Source organism: Gossypium arboreum, chromosome 10 (genome assembly GCF_025698485.1).
Source record: "Gossypium arboreum isolate Shixiya-1 chromosome 10, ASM2569848v2, whole genome shotgun sequence".
NCBI lineage: Eukaryota > Viridiplantae > Streptophyta > Magnoliopsida > Malvales > Malvaceae > Gossypium > Gossypium arboreum.
The window spans coordinates 7,653,604-7,669,790 of NC_069079.1; the positions used below are offsets into that span (position 1 = coordinate 7,653,604).

Below are 16,187 nucleotides of genomic sequence, written 5' to 3' on the forward strand. Positions count from 1 at the left end.
GATGGCTTTAACTGAAAAAAATAAGAAGCGATTCAAGTACTTAATTGAATATAAAAAACAGAAAATTAATTATTTTTTAAAAAAAAGTTTAAACAATTTTTACCCCGTAAGGCTCAAGTTTATTTTAATTAGTTATTTAATTTTAACGGTAATAATTCATTCCCGCAAAGACTGGGTGTGTTAAAGGTCCGACCAATTAGACACGTATCAAAATGGAGTAACAAAGTCAATATTGAAATACAATTTCTTCCTTGGTGGGGACCATATTAATTGACTTAATTATTGAAAAAGATTTGGACTCTCCGATTCAACGTAGAATTACTTCAGCTTCCTTGCGTGCTCCCCTTGTGTTTGAGAATACTACCTGCTTTCTTCTTTTCTAGTCCAATTGTCTCTTTCAATACAACAGACTTTGGGTTATTTTCTTCTTCTACTGCCACTTAAATGGTTAGAGACTTAGTCTAAATATGTTAAATAAACAAATATTAACAGGGTTAGAATCGTATTAAGTAAAGCTCAAGATTAGGTTTGTGGTTCCAAAATGGAGAAATGATAAGGTGAATTTTGAAAATTACAGAAATTAATTTCTCAAAAATTAAAAATTGGGGAATAAAATGAAATTATCAATAATGTGAACAATGATGAGAATAGGGTTTTGTAATAATGTGATAAAAGGAAGTCCTGAATTGCAGGGATGATATATGGCTTCCTTCAATCTTCTCTTTCTACTAAAACAATTTGAGATATTATGTGTATATTTATCATAATAATATTATTTTTTCATCGTATAATTATATCGTGTTTAACATTCACGGATCCATGTTGGCTCTCTATTTTAATCCTTAAAATAATACTACCTCTTTGCTTTTTATAATTTTTATTTTAAAGACTCATAGCCTTTTACGTAAATTATTTTTTATTTGATGTAAAGTTTATTTAGATACAAATAAGAAAAATAATATCTCTCATCCCAATTTATTTTAGTGGTTATTTTTTTAAAAAATTAATTATTTTAAATTTAAATGAAGTAATTTTTCTATTTTTAATATTACTTTCCTTTCCTAGCTTTTTTTCCCAAATTGAGGTAAATAAAAACTACGTAACTTAACAGGGAAAGTAAGGGAAATTCAACTCCCTTTACGCTTTCCCCACAAATTGAGGTAAATAAAAATCATGTAACTTAAAAGGAAATTCAACTCCATTTACTTTCCCTAGCTTAAATAAAACAAACTATGGTAGAAGTATTACGGAAGTTCTAATACTAGGAGTCAAATTACATTTTGCCCCCTCTACTAAAAAAATAGGTAAATTAGTCCTTAAATGTTAAATCAAAGAGCAAACGGATCCTTTTATTAAAATTTTCATCTATTTCTGCTTTTAAAAACATGTCCCTATATGTCAGATGTATCTTGAGATACATGTGGCATGTCATGTGTAACTGTTTGGTTATTCGTCAAGTATACTAATTTTAAAAAGTGGAAATGAATGAAACTTTTAGCAAAAAGTACCAATTTTCTCTTTAATCTACAGGGACTAATTTTCCTATATTTTTAGTAAATTGGACAAAATATAATTTGACTCCTATTACAAGGACCTCTATGATCTTTTACCAAGAAACTATCAAAACAAGTGAAATTAACATCTCATTTACTTTCCTTTCATTTCCTTTGTTTTAATGCAATCTAAACATAAAGTAAGGGAATCTTTAGTAGTGTATGAGTGTGGCACTGATAGGGTGAAGCTAGAGGCCTCGACATGTTGCTAGCAACTAAACACTACAGTAAAAAGTTGCCCTTTTTTCTCTGCTACTACCTGTACTTTTCTCTCTCATTTTGTAATATCGAGGCAACCTTGTGCTATCGGGCTGTGACCTTAGGACTGGTCGTCAACCCTCTAGTATTGTCCTACAACTTTTCCTACTTCAACCTGTCAATCGTTAACCTTAAGGTTGTCATCGTTTACCCCTTTTCCTCCTCCCCCTTTCCTTTCATTCCCTTCTTATCTCATTCTTCGTCTCTCCCTCTCCTCTCATTCCATTTTCTCCTTATTGTTCCACCTCGTGGTTGCTTCTGTTGTGGTCTCCAATTTGGTTATCATTGCTGACCTCGCCAAAAATTGTTGGGACCTAGAGACTTTAATGTAGTGATTTCGTCTATATGTATTTATATTTTTCAAACAAATTATTTTAATAAAATATCCATCAATTTCATTAATATATCCATATATTGTCCTTAATATTTTTTACATGCAAAGTAAAATGAAAGAAAATCGGAGGGATTAGCTCTTACGAGCATTGGTGTGTTTCGGATGGATTGGCTCTTATGAGCATCTGGTGTGTTTTGGTTGGATTGTCGATGTACTCGTATCCGTAAGACATTCATCAAATTGAAAATCTCGATAAGGTATCTTGTTTCATGATTTTAACGGAATTGTTATATATATACTGTGTATTGAATTGAATGTTGGTGATTTGTCGGTTGGGGTTGTGAATAACAAGAAACATTCATGGTTGGCTTATTATTATTTGAATTGTTGTACTTACTTCGGTAAGATTTATTGTTTTAATGCGTCAAACTTACTAAGCTTCATTGAGCTTACTTGTGTTATTTACTGTTATTGTAGATACTCAGAAGGTTGGACGATCGAATCAGTACTCAAGTCACACTATCCAGCTTAATTTAGTAGTTTTTGGAATGTTTGTTTCGAATTATATGGTATGTAATAGGTTTTTGTGTTGTTATTACTGATTTTTTGAAATAAGTAAAATGTTAAGTATGATATTATGTGTAAATTGCCAACTTATATAATGTATGTGATTAAGGTAAGGTTTTAATGCAAATATGAATGATATTTGTCAATGATATGTTTTGATTGAGGTACCTATGATAGGTACATTGGTTAGGTATTAGAATGGATGATTTGATAAGTTGTGTTTGATGTTTTATTTTTTTTATATATAATTGTATATACTTGTGGTATCAATGAGGATACATTGGTTAGGCATTTAGAATGTTGATTTGGCATGTTATTAGCTTGTTTAATGTCACTTTGAATAGGTTTTTTGGCTGTTAAATGGTTTGCTTAGAACCCAAGTAAGCTTGATATGGTAAACTTATTGTTTAAGGTTCATTTTAGGTTCACACGGCCTGAGATACAAGCGTGTGGCTCAGCTGTGTGTGATACATGGCCTGGCTACACAACTTTGTGTCCTCCGTAGGTTCCATTACATGCAAGTCAGGTAGCACACAGCCTGGCACATGGGTGTGTGAAGCTATTTCAAGAGTTACACGACCTGACACACGGGCATGTGGGGTTATTACGAGAGTTACACGGCCTGACACATGGGCGTGTGACACGGTCGTGTGACCCTACTCAAAGAGTTACACGAGTAAGGACACGGACTAGTACAGGGCCGTGTGTCTCTATTTCGATTGTTACACGACCTGAGACACATGTGTGTGTCTTATCCGTGTAACCTCTGTAGTCCAAATTTTCTAACTTTTTCTTAAACTTTCCAAATGTTTCCAATTTAGTCTCAGATTGTTTCTAAAGTATTTTTAGGGAGGGCTCGATTAAGGGCCGTTATATATATGATTGAATATGAAATGAAAGATTTAATGTTCTGTTTGTACGGTAATGCTTTATAACCCTATTTTGACGACGGATACAGGTTAGGAGTGTTACAATGTTTAACTAATACTAAGCGGTATTATGTGGCCAGATCGTAATACGAAAAGAAAACTTATGTTAGTAGATGAACCTAAATATGTCCTTAGTCTAATAAAAAAAATCAGCAAATTGATTGAAAAAGACTAATAAGCCATTTATCAAGTCTAATTAGGGAGATGTTTTGTCTTGAGCATCGATGTGGATGACTCCCAGAAGATAGAGACATAAATGTTACTAACTAGACTGACAGTACATCAAACAAGACCTAGGTAAAATAGATCATTAATTCATCTATTCACTTGTGACGCTCATAGTGTGACATACCTCAATCCTGAGTGGATGATGGACTATGTATACATGACTCGTATAGTTTGATGCAAATGAAAATTTGAGTTCAAATAAATAAGGAACTGAAAGCTAGTATGTCAGGTATACGACTTCTACAGTATATAGCATCATTCACAATAGTGGAATTCATAGCTCAAGAATTGGGTAAATGATATCCTCTCATTGGTATTACATGATAGATGAAAATTAAATATAGTCACGAGTATTTTTTTTTGTGATAAATGTCTTAATTACTATTTGATAGTAACTTCTCATAAAAGAAGATGTAATGGTTACTATGAGATAAAATAGGATCATAAAAATAGGATCATAATGGGAGAATGAATTTATCCCAAAGAGATTAAGGATATCCTATAAGGGTAACGCGCTTATGACAATATCATTAGATGAGCAGTGATCGAGTAGCTTTCGTAATGATATGTAATTGGGGAGAGCTCAGTCAAGATACTATAATGGAATGACTTCATGACTAAATGAGTTTATAATTAATAAAAGAAAAGTTGGAAGTTAATTATAAATCATTTAAGCCCTAATCACATATGTCCAATCGGTCCCTCCGCTAGCTCGTTGAAATTAGAAATGAATTGCATTTAGAATCATATGAACAAAAATAGACAAAAATGATAAAGTTAGAAAAATGACTTACATTTGGAAATGAATGTGGTTTCTCACTAAGTATGAAAATAGTCTGAGAATTAATTTAAGTTTTTCGAATTATTATTTAAGTAAATAATTGAAGTTTGAAATAGAATCAAATTAATTAATCATTGTGAATCATTGAATATGAAAATTAAATATATTTTCTCATAGATTCTTTTACAAGAAAAGTTGCCATGACTTTAACGAAATTAAAATTGGGTTGAGAAAATTATTTAGTTTGAAAATTAATTAATTAATTTAAATTAATTTAATAATATTTATTTTGGGAAATAGGAAAACATGCATCTGCTTAGATTAAATTATAAAGGGCTGAGTTAAAAGTTTAGGAAGCATGTATAATTAGACCCAATACAGAAATGTCCAAAACCCCTCATAATGTGTATGAGGGGCGACAACCCTAGTGTATTTAAATAGGGTTAGCCGCCCCTCCTTCTTCTAATTCAACTAGGGGATTGCTTTTCTATTAAATAAGTATTATTTGTATTCTACTAATTCAACTAGGGTTCATCTATCTCTCCCTATAAATAAATGGCATTGGTAGGGCTAAAAACACAAAACTTTGAGATATTGTTATTCTGACCGAAAATAATGAGAATTTATTTTCTAAGTATAAATTATATTTTTCGGGAATAACAACTTCACCGGTTTTTATATAAGAGAGAGATTTACTTTTCTACTGAAAGTAAGAAAATTAATTTTGATTCTCTGTTTGAGTCGTAATTGTTCGAGCCCGCACTCAAAGCAATTCGTGGTATGAGAATAGTGAAAAAGATCGTTTGATTGAAAGCCAAGAATGTCAAGGATTCGTCTTGCACAAAGCATAAGTACTTTTGGGGAAGAGTTTATTTCTATATATATATATATATATATATATATATATATATATATATATATCACTAGATCTGTCTCACATAAATTTGGTGGCTTTCGAAGAAGTTTCTCGAAAATCCAAATCAATAGATTCTTAGAGGAGTGTTTTGATAGACAAATCAAGTTAACCGGAGATTGGATGATATTGATTCAATGAATGAGGAATGGAGACTAAGGTTGGAAAAGTTAGAGGAGAAGAGTAAACATTTTTTTTTTGTCATGGGAGAAGAAGTGAATAAAATTTTTTTCCTTTTAATTAAGTGAACTTTTTATATTTATTTGATTTTCTTTTAGAATTGGGATTAAATTATAGAACATGTCAACATAAATGGTTAAATTTATAGAATTAGGATCAACATGACATAATGTGCAAATGTTGAATTTTTTAGGTTATATTTTTCTATTAGTCCCTGTACTTTTTAAAAAGTTGTGGATTTAGTTCATATACTTTTATTTGATATATTTTAGTCCCTATTCTTTTTAAATTTTGAAATTTTAGGCTTGGCCCAAATAATAGCAGTTAAATTCATTTGGTTAAATTCAATTACTAGTCACATATTATACATACAGTTGTAGATTTAGTCCATTTTCTTCAATTGGACCATTCTGAGTCCCTATATTTTTCAAATTTTGAAATTTCAGTTTTAACGGTAATGACAATCGGTAATCTATTAATTAGTTTTTTAGTGAGTAATATGTGAAAATAATAAGTTAACATGGCGTTACTCATATGATAATATATTTGGCATATCAAATAATGGAAATAGAAGAACTTTACTTAATTAATTAAACGATTATTGTTTGGTAAGGATTAAAAATTTAAAATTTGAAAAGTACAAGGACACAAAATGACCAAATAAACGTACATGGAATAAATCCACAACCTTTGCTAAGTTCGGGGATTAATAGTAGAATTTAACTAATTATTATGCCAATTGTAATATTGTCATGTCATCTTTCTGTTACCTAATTAATAGAACTGGGCTAGAAAAATAAATGTGATTAATTTGAGTAATTATTTTATAACTTTTATAATTAACAATTAAAAAGAAGTTTAAACATAATTGGAAAGCTACTGATATAATTTTTTTAAACATAAAGCTAATGATATAATTTACCCTCTTTTTAAAAGTGAAAAAAAAGGGAGGAGAATGAGGAAAAGCTTCAACTTTTTTTGGTTAAATTATGCTATTAGTCTCGATACTTTGTAAAAGTAGTGGATTTTGTCCTTGTAATTTTTAATTTTGAAAAATACATGGTTTAAAAATGACTCTCTTAAAGATAGAGATTAAATTTAGAATTTTCGTAAAGTACATGGACTAATAGTAGAATTTAACCTTTTTTTGACGACCAAATACAAAAGCGTAAATGTACCTGTGAGATCCCTTTATTTTAAGGACCTGATCAAATTAGTTTGTCTACTATTAAATGGATCGATTTAGTCCCTGTATTATTACAAAGAATCAACTAAGGCCAAATTAAAATAGAGTTAACATTTACTATTTAAAAAACACAATTTACAATTTAATAGAGTTAATATTTTTAAAGCTTCTATGGTTCTGTAAATGAAATCCTTTGTTCAGAATTAAACAACGATTAAAACAAATAATTTTCAAGACATTTTTTCTATAGTAAATGTTAACTGTGTTACAATTTAAACTTATTTGATTCTTTTAATAATATAAGGATTAAATTGATTTATTTAATAATAGATGAACTAATTTGATCTAATCCCTATAGTATAGGGACCTCCTAGGTGCTTTGACCAATACTAAAGTATCCCTATTCGACTATTCCCTTTTTTAGTAGGATACTACAAGCCGAGCTCAATGAGTTGACCAGAAACGATAAGGTCTTCACTTCACAGTTGTGACTACAAATGAATAATATAAAGGTGGCTTTGTGGAAAGCGTTGCTAGCTCCAACCTATTATTACCTAAGAAACACTTCAATTTTGAGAGAGAAGATGCTTCATAATCTATTGCTTCTCTTTGTTTTCGTCATTACTTGTTTTAGATATCTAATACTGGCCACTGCCACCGCCACCGCCGGAGTAATCAACAATAATGATCTCCAAAGAAGAAAACTGGCCACCGACGAAAATCCAGGTAATAAATTATGTTTTGTATTTTCAATATTAATGGGTGTGTAGTAAAAATATTTCTTATTATATATAACCAAATAATTATCTTTTGGATTGATGCAAATTGAATATTTTAAACAATCCCACATAATATTAAACGTATTTTTATTCCCATAATTTTTTCTATAAATGAAAGCAAGTTCTCACTAATTTTCTCCGGCTTTAAACAAACTTTTAGTAAAAGTTTTGTGTTTTATAGATGTTTAAAAATAATCTCAAAGTCCTGAAATGATATTTTAATAATTCTCAATATTATGATAAAAAGGCTTTATTACACTGTATTAGTTTGTCTGAAAATTGATTTTAAAAATTGATTAATCCTTTTAGAGAAAATGATATTTTATTGATTGGATGATTTTCTATAAAATATTTTTCACTGTTTAAAAATTTTCCTAAAATATTTTTTTTAAAATTTGTTTTAGTTAAACAAACATAACATAAATTATATTTGTTAAATATATTATAGAAACATTTTTTTGATAATTAGAATTCATTTTATAATAAAATAATATTTTATATAGTCTTAATTATAGAAAATATCTAAATAGTATTTGAAGTTACATGTTATATGCATACATATATATATATATATATATATGAGAGAAGATACTGACATATTAAAATATTCGTATTTTAAGCATATCATATTTTCATCCAAAAAATTCATATTATATATTATAAGCATTTATTGCTAAATATTTATAAATTTTGATACATATTTATTATTAAAATAAAATTATAGTATTACATAATTTTTTAAAATAATAAATTAAATTAATCATATTAATAATTTATTATATAATTAAATATAAATATGTATTTAATAATATTAAATTTATAATATTTGAGATTAATGTTTTTAAAAAATTAAAAATTAGAATTAAAGTTTTATTATTAATATGATAACATTTGACATTAAACAATATAATATCAAACTACTCATGAGTAATTGTTTTCAAAGAAACTACTTACACTTTTTATAAGTCATTTTAAGAAAAGTGGACTTATTTTTATGTAAATCAATAAGTCATTTTACCTTTAAATAAATATGAAAAATATATAATAAATAAATAAATAAATATTTTGGGTGAAATAAACACATCCTTAAATTAAATATTAATAAGATGTTTTTGTCAAATATCTTTTATGGAAATTCATAAAATATACATGAAAGAAAGAAAAACATAGCTTTCCATACTCTTTTTTGGATTAAGTAAAATTTCATTCATAGAAAAAAGAAAGCAATTTTTTGCTACAAATAGTTCAACTAAAAAAAATTCCAAAAACCCTATCCCCCTGCATATATGGTAAGAAACATTTACAGCAATCTTTATATCAACAAGCCTATCACTAACAAAACATTTAATATGTTTGAACAAGACTTGAATTGGCCTTAAGGAGCTCCCCCATGTATTCTTCTATTTCTTTCCTGCCATATTAAGTATATAAAAGCATTTCAAGCAACTCTAATAATCGTTGAACTCAAAAGATTTGCTCTTTCCATGAATAAGAAGCCAATCATATCTATCCTGCCAAGAATGATGAATCAATCACAAACCACAAGCCCCCAAAATACAATCCCAAGGTAACCTGGCATAGGAGCAGCAATCAAAGAGATTATCTCCAGTTTCCAAGTCCTCACCATTGCAGAGAACACACCTTGGATCAGTATGGTACCCCTAAGCCATCATCCTACACTTCACTGAAAGCCGATCCTATATAGTTAACCATAACCTTTTCTATCTTTTCTCTTAAACTTTTCCCATACTTTGCACGATTTAAAATCCTCTTGCAGACCCCCTAATGAGGGTAATAAGGATCTGAGCCTTAACAATTTTTTCCTTGCCCAGCAATGCCAAGAACAAGACTGAACTTCAAGAACACAGCAACCTCTCAACCTATATAAATCAATCGAAGCTACCCATAATGATCCTGCTTTCATCCAAATGGACCCAAGATCTCTAAGGATGCATGCTTTATTCCATATCGACAAATCTTTAATTCCAAGGTCCCCTTCACTCTTAGGATAGCAAACCCTCTCCAAACTAACTTTTACTCCCACTCCATAGGAAGGAATTGCACAATTGAGAAATCATCTTAACAAAGGAATAAGTAAGAACCTACACTAGAAATTTTGCATACTAAAAATCACAGATTGCAAAAGTTGCAATTTGCAGCAAATGGGAGACACTTTGTTGTCCAACTCCTAATCCTCTGAGTGATTTTATCGACAAGGACTCTGCAATCACTCTCCTTTAAGTTCCTAGCAACAAGTGGAACTCCTAATTATCCAACTGGTAGTGTCCCCAATTTAATACCAGTGAGCACCACTATCCTCTCTAGATCACTTTGACTTATTCCTGAGCTAAATAACTTACTTTTAGAAGTGTTAATTTGCAATCCAGAAATATAGTAGAAACAATCCAAAATTTCTTTTGTGGCAACAACAGAAGCAATTGAACCTTTAACGAAAACTCGCAAATCATCAGCAAAGTTTAAGTGAGTTAGCTGCAACTTCTTACATTTAGGATGAAAATGAAAGACTTTGTGAGAATCTGCCAAATTCAGAAGCCTTAAGAGAGTTTATCCCAATGATGAGAAGGTAAGGCGACAAAGGGTCCCCTTGCCTTGCACCCTTTGCTCCAGAAAAAAAAAAAAAAAACCCATGGCTTAGTAACAAGCCCTGATCCATCCAAAAAATATATTAAGGAATTCAAAAGCTCTCGACACTCGCATAATAAACTCCCAATTTAAAGAGTCAAAAGCCTTTCTAAAGTCAATTTCTAGTGCACATATAGAGGATAAATGCTTTCTTCCATAACCATTAACGATCTCTTGCATATTCACTTTCATTACTTATAAAAGGTTTCGTAAGCATTGATTGTGGGGTGGAGGATGACTACTTCGACAATTCAACTGGGATACGGTTCAAGTCAGATACAGAATTCATCAGCAGTGGCGAAAACCACGATACGTTTCCAGAATACTTTTTAAACAATGAACAATTCGGAAAGCGTTACGAGACCGTGAGGAGTTTTCCGAATGGAATGAAGAATTGCTACACCCTCAAACTTGAACAAGCTACAAACAACAGCTTCCGAATCAGAGCTTCCTTTGCTTACGGGAACTACGATCGCAAGAATAATATCCCCAAGTTCGACTTGTATCTCGGGGTTAATTACTGGACAACCGTGAATCTCACAAACTTTGAAGGGTTTTTCTACGAAATTATTCACGTTTTTCCTGCAGATACTGAGTATGTGTGTCTTGCGAACACTGGTACTGGAACTCCTTTTATTTCTGCATTGGAGATTCGACCTTCAAACATTTCAACTTATGGAAATGGGTCTTCATTGGAACTAATAAACATAGGGTTGTACGACCTAAGCTCCTACCCTGGTCAGTCGCCTGGTGTCAGGTAAGCAGTCGAATCCTTTGACACTTGTATTTGTATTATTTATCCAAAACCCTGCATCTAAATATCTGCAACAATCTCATTTCTATCAGCCTGAACCATCCGTAAGTTTGCAAATAAAAAAGGGTAAACTGAATCTATTATCGCATTTGTTTAACTTAGATTACATTTTAACCATTTATGTTTGAAATATCATGTTTTAATCATTTACATTATCGTATTGCAATATTTTAGTCATTGACTCGTTACTTGAAGTTAATGACTAAAAAGTAACGAGTCAGTGACTAAAATATTACAATACGATAACGTAAATTACTAAAACGTAGCATTTCAAACATAAATAACTAAAATGTAAAGTAAGATAAACAAAAGTGACCATAGTGTAATTTACCCAATTAAAAAAAACATAAAGATTTAGTAGCATGCTAGATTATTAACTTTTTTAGCCAAAACAAACTTCACCATCGGGGGCGGATCCTTATGGGGCCAAGGCCCCTGCCAATTTTTGGAAAATTTTAGAAAAAATTTAATTAGACCTCCTAAATTTTCCTTTGAAGGTTTTAGAAAATTCCAATTAGACTCCTCAAAATTTTAACAAATTTTTAAAAATTCTCATTATATATATTTTTTAAATTTTAATTAAACCCTCAATCTTTTTTTTTTTCAAAAAAGTTCTCATTAAACTTCAAAATTTTCACCCACTGCTTAAACCAAAGGTTTACGATTTCCCAAGAAATAGAACATCTAAACATCAGCAAGCAGTGCTGTCAAAGAAAAACTAGGGTATATAACTAATAATCTCTTCAAAAAAAACTTTGATATAATAATTAAGTATTCATAACCCTTCCCAAAGAAGCGAAGTTGAACCCACGTCAAAGTGATTACCAAATGCATGAGCTTTATATTGGGGTAATTTTATGGTTCATTTAGTTCATCTTTGATCCTTTTGGCATGGATCCTTTCTCTACTATGAATGTTTTGTGGTGAAGTGAATGAGTGTATTGTACTGACGCCAAAGTCTCTCCTGGAATAGGTACAAGGATGATATTTATGACCGTGTCTGGTATCCCTCCCAACTTCCACGTTCTGTTCCAATTAATACCTCATCGGATATTGATACTCAAGGCAGCGGTAATTTGTATAAACTACCTGTTGAGGTCTTGAGAACAGCTGTTCGGCCCTTTAATGGCTCCAATTCCTTGAGTTACTCATCCTCTTTTGCTTCTAGCTATGACTATAATCTTTACTTTCACTTTGCTGAACTTGAGTTTTTTGAGGATAAACAGAGAGAAATAAGTATAACTGTGAATGGTATCACGCAAGGACCTTTCACTCTTGAATACTTAAAACCATTGTCCATAAGTTTCCAGAGATTGCGGACAGTTGAAGGGAACATCACTTTTACTATTTCTACAACAATGGAGTCTGGCCTTCCTCCAATCCTCAATGCGCTTGAGTATTACCAACTTAAACAATTCACCGATTCCGCTACAGACTCATCAGATGGTACCTTTCTATTTTTATGAATGATTTCATTTTTCATCCTTTTCACGAAAAGAAAATCTGCAATCTGGAATTTGCTAACCATGGATTAGCATATGAGAACATGTTTCGCTCTTATGGCTGAATGTGATTACAATTTATTTTACAGAGAGAAGAAAAAACAATTTTTGTATATTTATATTTGATTACCTGATTCCTTACATTTCTATTCTGAATTATCATAGTTAATGCTATCATGTCCATAAAGCATACATACAATAGAGATGACTGGCAAGGAGACCCATGCCTCCCAAAAGGCTATTCATGGAGTGGTCTGAGCTGCCATTTTGGCAGTCCTCCAAGGATAATCTCACTGTGAGTGCACTTCAAATTATCCAAAGAGTATTTATTGTAGATCAATTTCATTTTGAAGGCTTTTCTTGACAAATACAAAACTGTTAGATAACTGAATTATTTATGATAATGGTACACCACATTTGATTCTGTGCAGGAACCTGAGTTCAAGTAAATTAACAGGGGAGATATCTCCATCGCTGGCTCATCTCCTGGAGCTACAGTCTATGTATGTATTGTACTAAACTTATAGTGTCCAAGCTAATTCAGAACCGTACCCAACCCATAGCTGCATGATATCTGGTCTAGCAACTCCTTTTAAATCCTTCACTCAACACTTCTCTTCCATGTTTGCAGATTCTAGTTTTAGGAAGGTCATGAAGTTTGCATTCCACATTTGACATATTTCACCCTTTTTCCTGCAGTGATTTATCATACAATGATTTGACTGGATCTGTGCCAGATGTTTTAGCAACTTTGCCAAAATTGAAATCCCTGTAAGTTTTCTTGACTGAACCGATTTTTATTTATAGGCTTTGTGATATAATATATTATATATGCGCAATTCCTGTTTAAGAAAATTGTTAATGATATAAATCTAACACTTGTTGTGTAGAAATATATCGGGAAACAAGCTCAAGGGTCCAATTCCCCAATCTCTCAAGGATAAATCTGATCATGGGTCACTGCTTCTAAGGTTCTCTCTCATTTCCTACACTAGCACAAATTTTCTAGCTCACCTTACTGTCAAGTTCCTATGACGCAGCTTATCCTACATATATATATATACAGATAAAGAGAGAATATGATCTTTTCTTTTCACTCTTAGGTTAAGATTAGTGGCCTATTATTTCTTATGTAGATTCTCTTTATCGTTTCACATTTCAAAATTATTTCTTATGGTATTATTGGATCATTTTGGTCATATTTTCAACTGATGCATCCCGGTATTTATCTGTTCCGCTCAATGGCAGTTTCGATGAAAACCAAACATCATGTCATAGGGATCCTTGTGAAGGAAATAGCAAGAAGTTTATTGTTCCAGTTGTCGTATCCATTATAGCTGCTGTGGCCCTTGTTATCCTCCTAAGCGTTCTATTCATCTTTCATAGGAAAAGAAAGAAAAAACAAACTGGTATTTTCACTCTTTCATGTCCATAAATTAATTTTCTTTTCCTTCTTTTGGCTGGTTGCACTTTTTTGTATAATGTGTTTAGTTTGTTTGAGCTTTAAGTAAATATCTTATTCATCCAGAAACAAACAAAGAAATGAAAGTAAAAAGGTGAATGTTGTTGCTAATATGATGGCTTGATTTAATACTGCTTCCCCAATTGTTGTAGAAGTTAATAATACCACTGCATCGAATAAGGAAGGGTTTTTGAAGTCCAAGAATCAGCCATTTACTTACTCTGAGATTGTTACAATTACTGCTAACTTTAAGACCGGAATTGGAGAGGGCGGGTTCGGAAAGGTGTTCCATGGTCACCTAAACGATGGCACGCCAGTAGCAGTGAAGTTGCTTTCTTCATCATCAAAGCAAGGATACAAGGAATTCCAAGCAGAGGTTAGATGTGTTGCTATCCTTTTCAACTATAAGTTTGAAAGTTTCATTTCATGTTTACATGCTCATTTGCATATAAGATGACGTATTAATTATTTGAAATCACACAGGCGCAATCTTTGATGATCGTACATCATAAGAACCTTGTTTCTCTAATCGGTTACTGCAAGGAGGATGATCACATGGCACTTGTTTATGAGTTCATGTCTAATGGAAACCTGAGGCAGCATTTATTTTGTATGGATGATGATATCTCGTATATTCTAAGTTTTTATGTTTAGGGTGAACCGATCTTTTAAATTATTGTCTATGCAGTTGCACGCCTAAATTCACTTTGACCACCCTAACGGATAGCTGATGTTTTTTGCTTGCAGCGACAAATACAACTGTTTTAAATTGGAACCAAAGACTTCAAATTGCGGTAGATGCTGCACAAGGTATAGGAACTCTTTAATTACTCAAATGCTTCCCATTCTTTTGCCTCAATTTTGATCTTTCCCCTTTACAATAGCTTTAATTGACTCATCACTTATGTTGCAGGGTTGGACTATCTGCATAATGGCTGTAAGCCACCCATAGTCCACAGAGATCTAAAACCTTCCAACATCTTATTGACTGAAAACATGCAAGCAAAGATAGCTGATTTTGGGTTGTCTAGAGCTTTCTCTATGGATACCAGTACCTCTTCGATATCCACTGCCCTTGCTGGCACCCCTGGATATATTGACCCTGAGTAAGATCTAAAACTAATTGGATTTATACTTGCATTCAGATAACCCTTTCTAATGATTGCAGTAAACATCTTAGTCACGAAAAAAAAAAAAACCCTTTTACCCATTTTTATGTAGGTTGCATGCATCAGGAACCTTGAACAAGAAAAGTGATGTTTACAGCTTCGGTATAATCCTATTTGAGCTAATCACTGGGCTGCCTGTACAAATAAAAAACACTGAGCACATCATGCACATAGTTGACTGGGTGACACCTATGATTGAGGAGGGAGATATTCGAAAGATCATTGATCCTAGATTGGGAAATGATTTCGATGTCAATGCCGCCTGGAAAGCTGTGGAAATAGCTATGTGGTGTGCACAACGAACTTCAAAACAAAGACCAGACATCAGTCAAGTAATAGCAGAACTGAAGGAATGTATTGGAAGAAATGATCAGAATGTCCAAATTGAGATGACTTCGTTGGAGATGGCGTCATACTCATATACGCTTCCCAGGGCTAGGTAGTGAGAGTTCTTTCGGACCAAAATTCGTTGGAATTGTAATTTCTTAAAAACACATTTTAGTAGCATTCTATGGCTAGTATCTTTATCACCAAACTCTTGGTGTGGGTGCATGCGTCCGTCTCTCTGTGTATTTCAAATGATAATTTTAACTACAAATCATCTTTGTAATAGAATTTGTAACATTTCCACATCTGAATATTCAATGATCAAATTTTGTTTGTATACAATGATCAAGTTTTGATTCAATACGGTATTCTCGATAACAGTGTTTGATACGTTAGGGAATAAACATGGTAATACTATTTGCCTCCAAAATTGCATCAAATTATTACTCTCGTATTTAAAGATTTTTTATTATTATTTTTGTAACTAAAGTTTCCAAAAGTTGGACACCTCACCCTAGTGGTTATTGCCATTAAAAAAAATTGTGTCATGTTATCTAATTTT

General features: G+C 31.8%; 1 protein-coding gene across 4 annotated transcripts; it reads left to right on the plus strand.

Annotated features, from left to right (window-relative positions):
* The first annotated feature begins 7,354 nt into the window (after window positions 1–7,354).
* Window positions 7,355–15,967, plus strand: LOC108487303 (putative leucine-rich repeat receptor-like serine/threonine-protein kinase At2g19230). 4 transcript variants are annotated; one of them, XM_017791609.2, is made up of 13 exons: window positions 7,355–7,655; window positions 10,556–11,108; window positions 12,139–12,611; window positions 12,833–12,962; window positions 13,099–13,170; window positions 13,367–13,438; window positions 13,558–13,638; window positions 13,916–14,076; window positions 14,285–14,505; window positions 14,613–14,739; window positions 14,877–14,939; window positions 15,043–15,235; window positions 15,351–15,967. In XM_017791609.2, the coding sequence occupies exons 1-13, from the start codon at window positions 7,427–7,429 to the stop codon at window positions 15,739–15,741; spliced, it is 2,766 nt and encodes a 921-aa protein (XP_017647098.1). In that variant the 5' UTR covers window positions 7,355–7,426; the 3' UTR covers window positions 15,742–15,967. The 4 variants fall into 4 exon arrangements, with proteins under 4 accessions (XP_017647098.1, XP_017647097.1, XP_052876112.1 ...); XM_017791608.2 differs by having other exon boundaries at window positions 7,361–7,655; window positions 14,282–14,505; XM_053020152.1 differs by having other exon boundaries at window positions 7,361–7,655; window positions 15,365–15,967.
* The last annotated feature ends 220 nt before the right edge of the window (window positions 15,968–16,187 follow it).

Bases quoted from the DNA above. Each gene is read 5' to 3' on its own strand.
- LOC108487303 (XM_017791608.2), top strand. From the start codon at position 7,427: ATGAATAATATAAAGGTGGCTTTGTGGAAAGCGTTGCTAGCTCCAACC. The intron at 7,656-10,555 runs GTAATAAATTAT...TACTTATAAAAG, and splicing joins GGCCACCGACGAAAATCCAG to GTTTCGTAAGCATTGATTGT. The intron at 14,077-14,281 runs GTATTTTCACTC...CAATTGTTGTAG, and splicing joins AAGAAAGAAAAAACAAACTG to AAGTTAATAATACCACTGCA.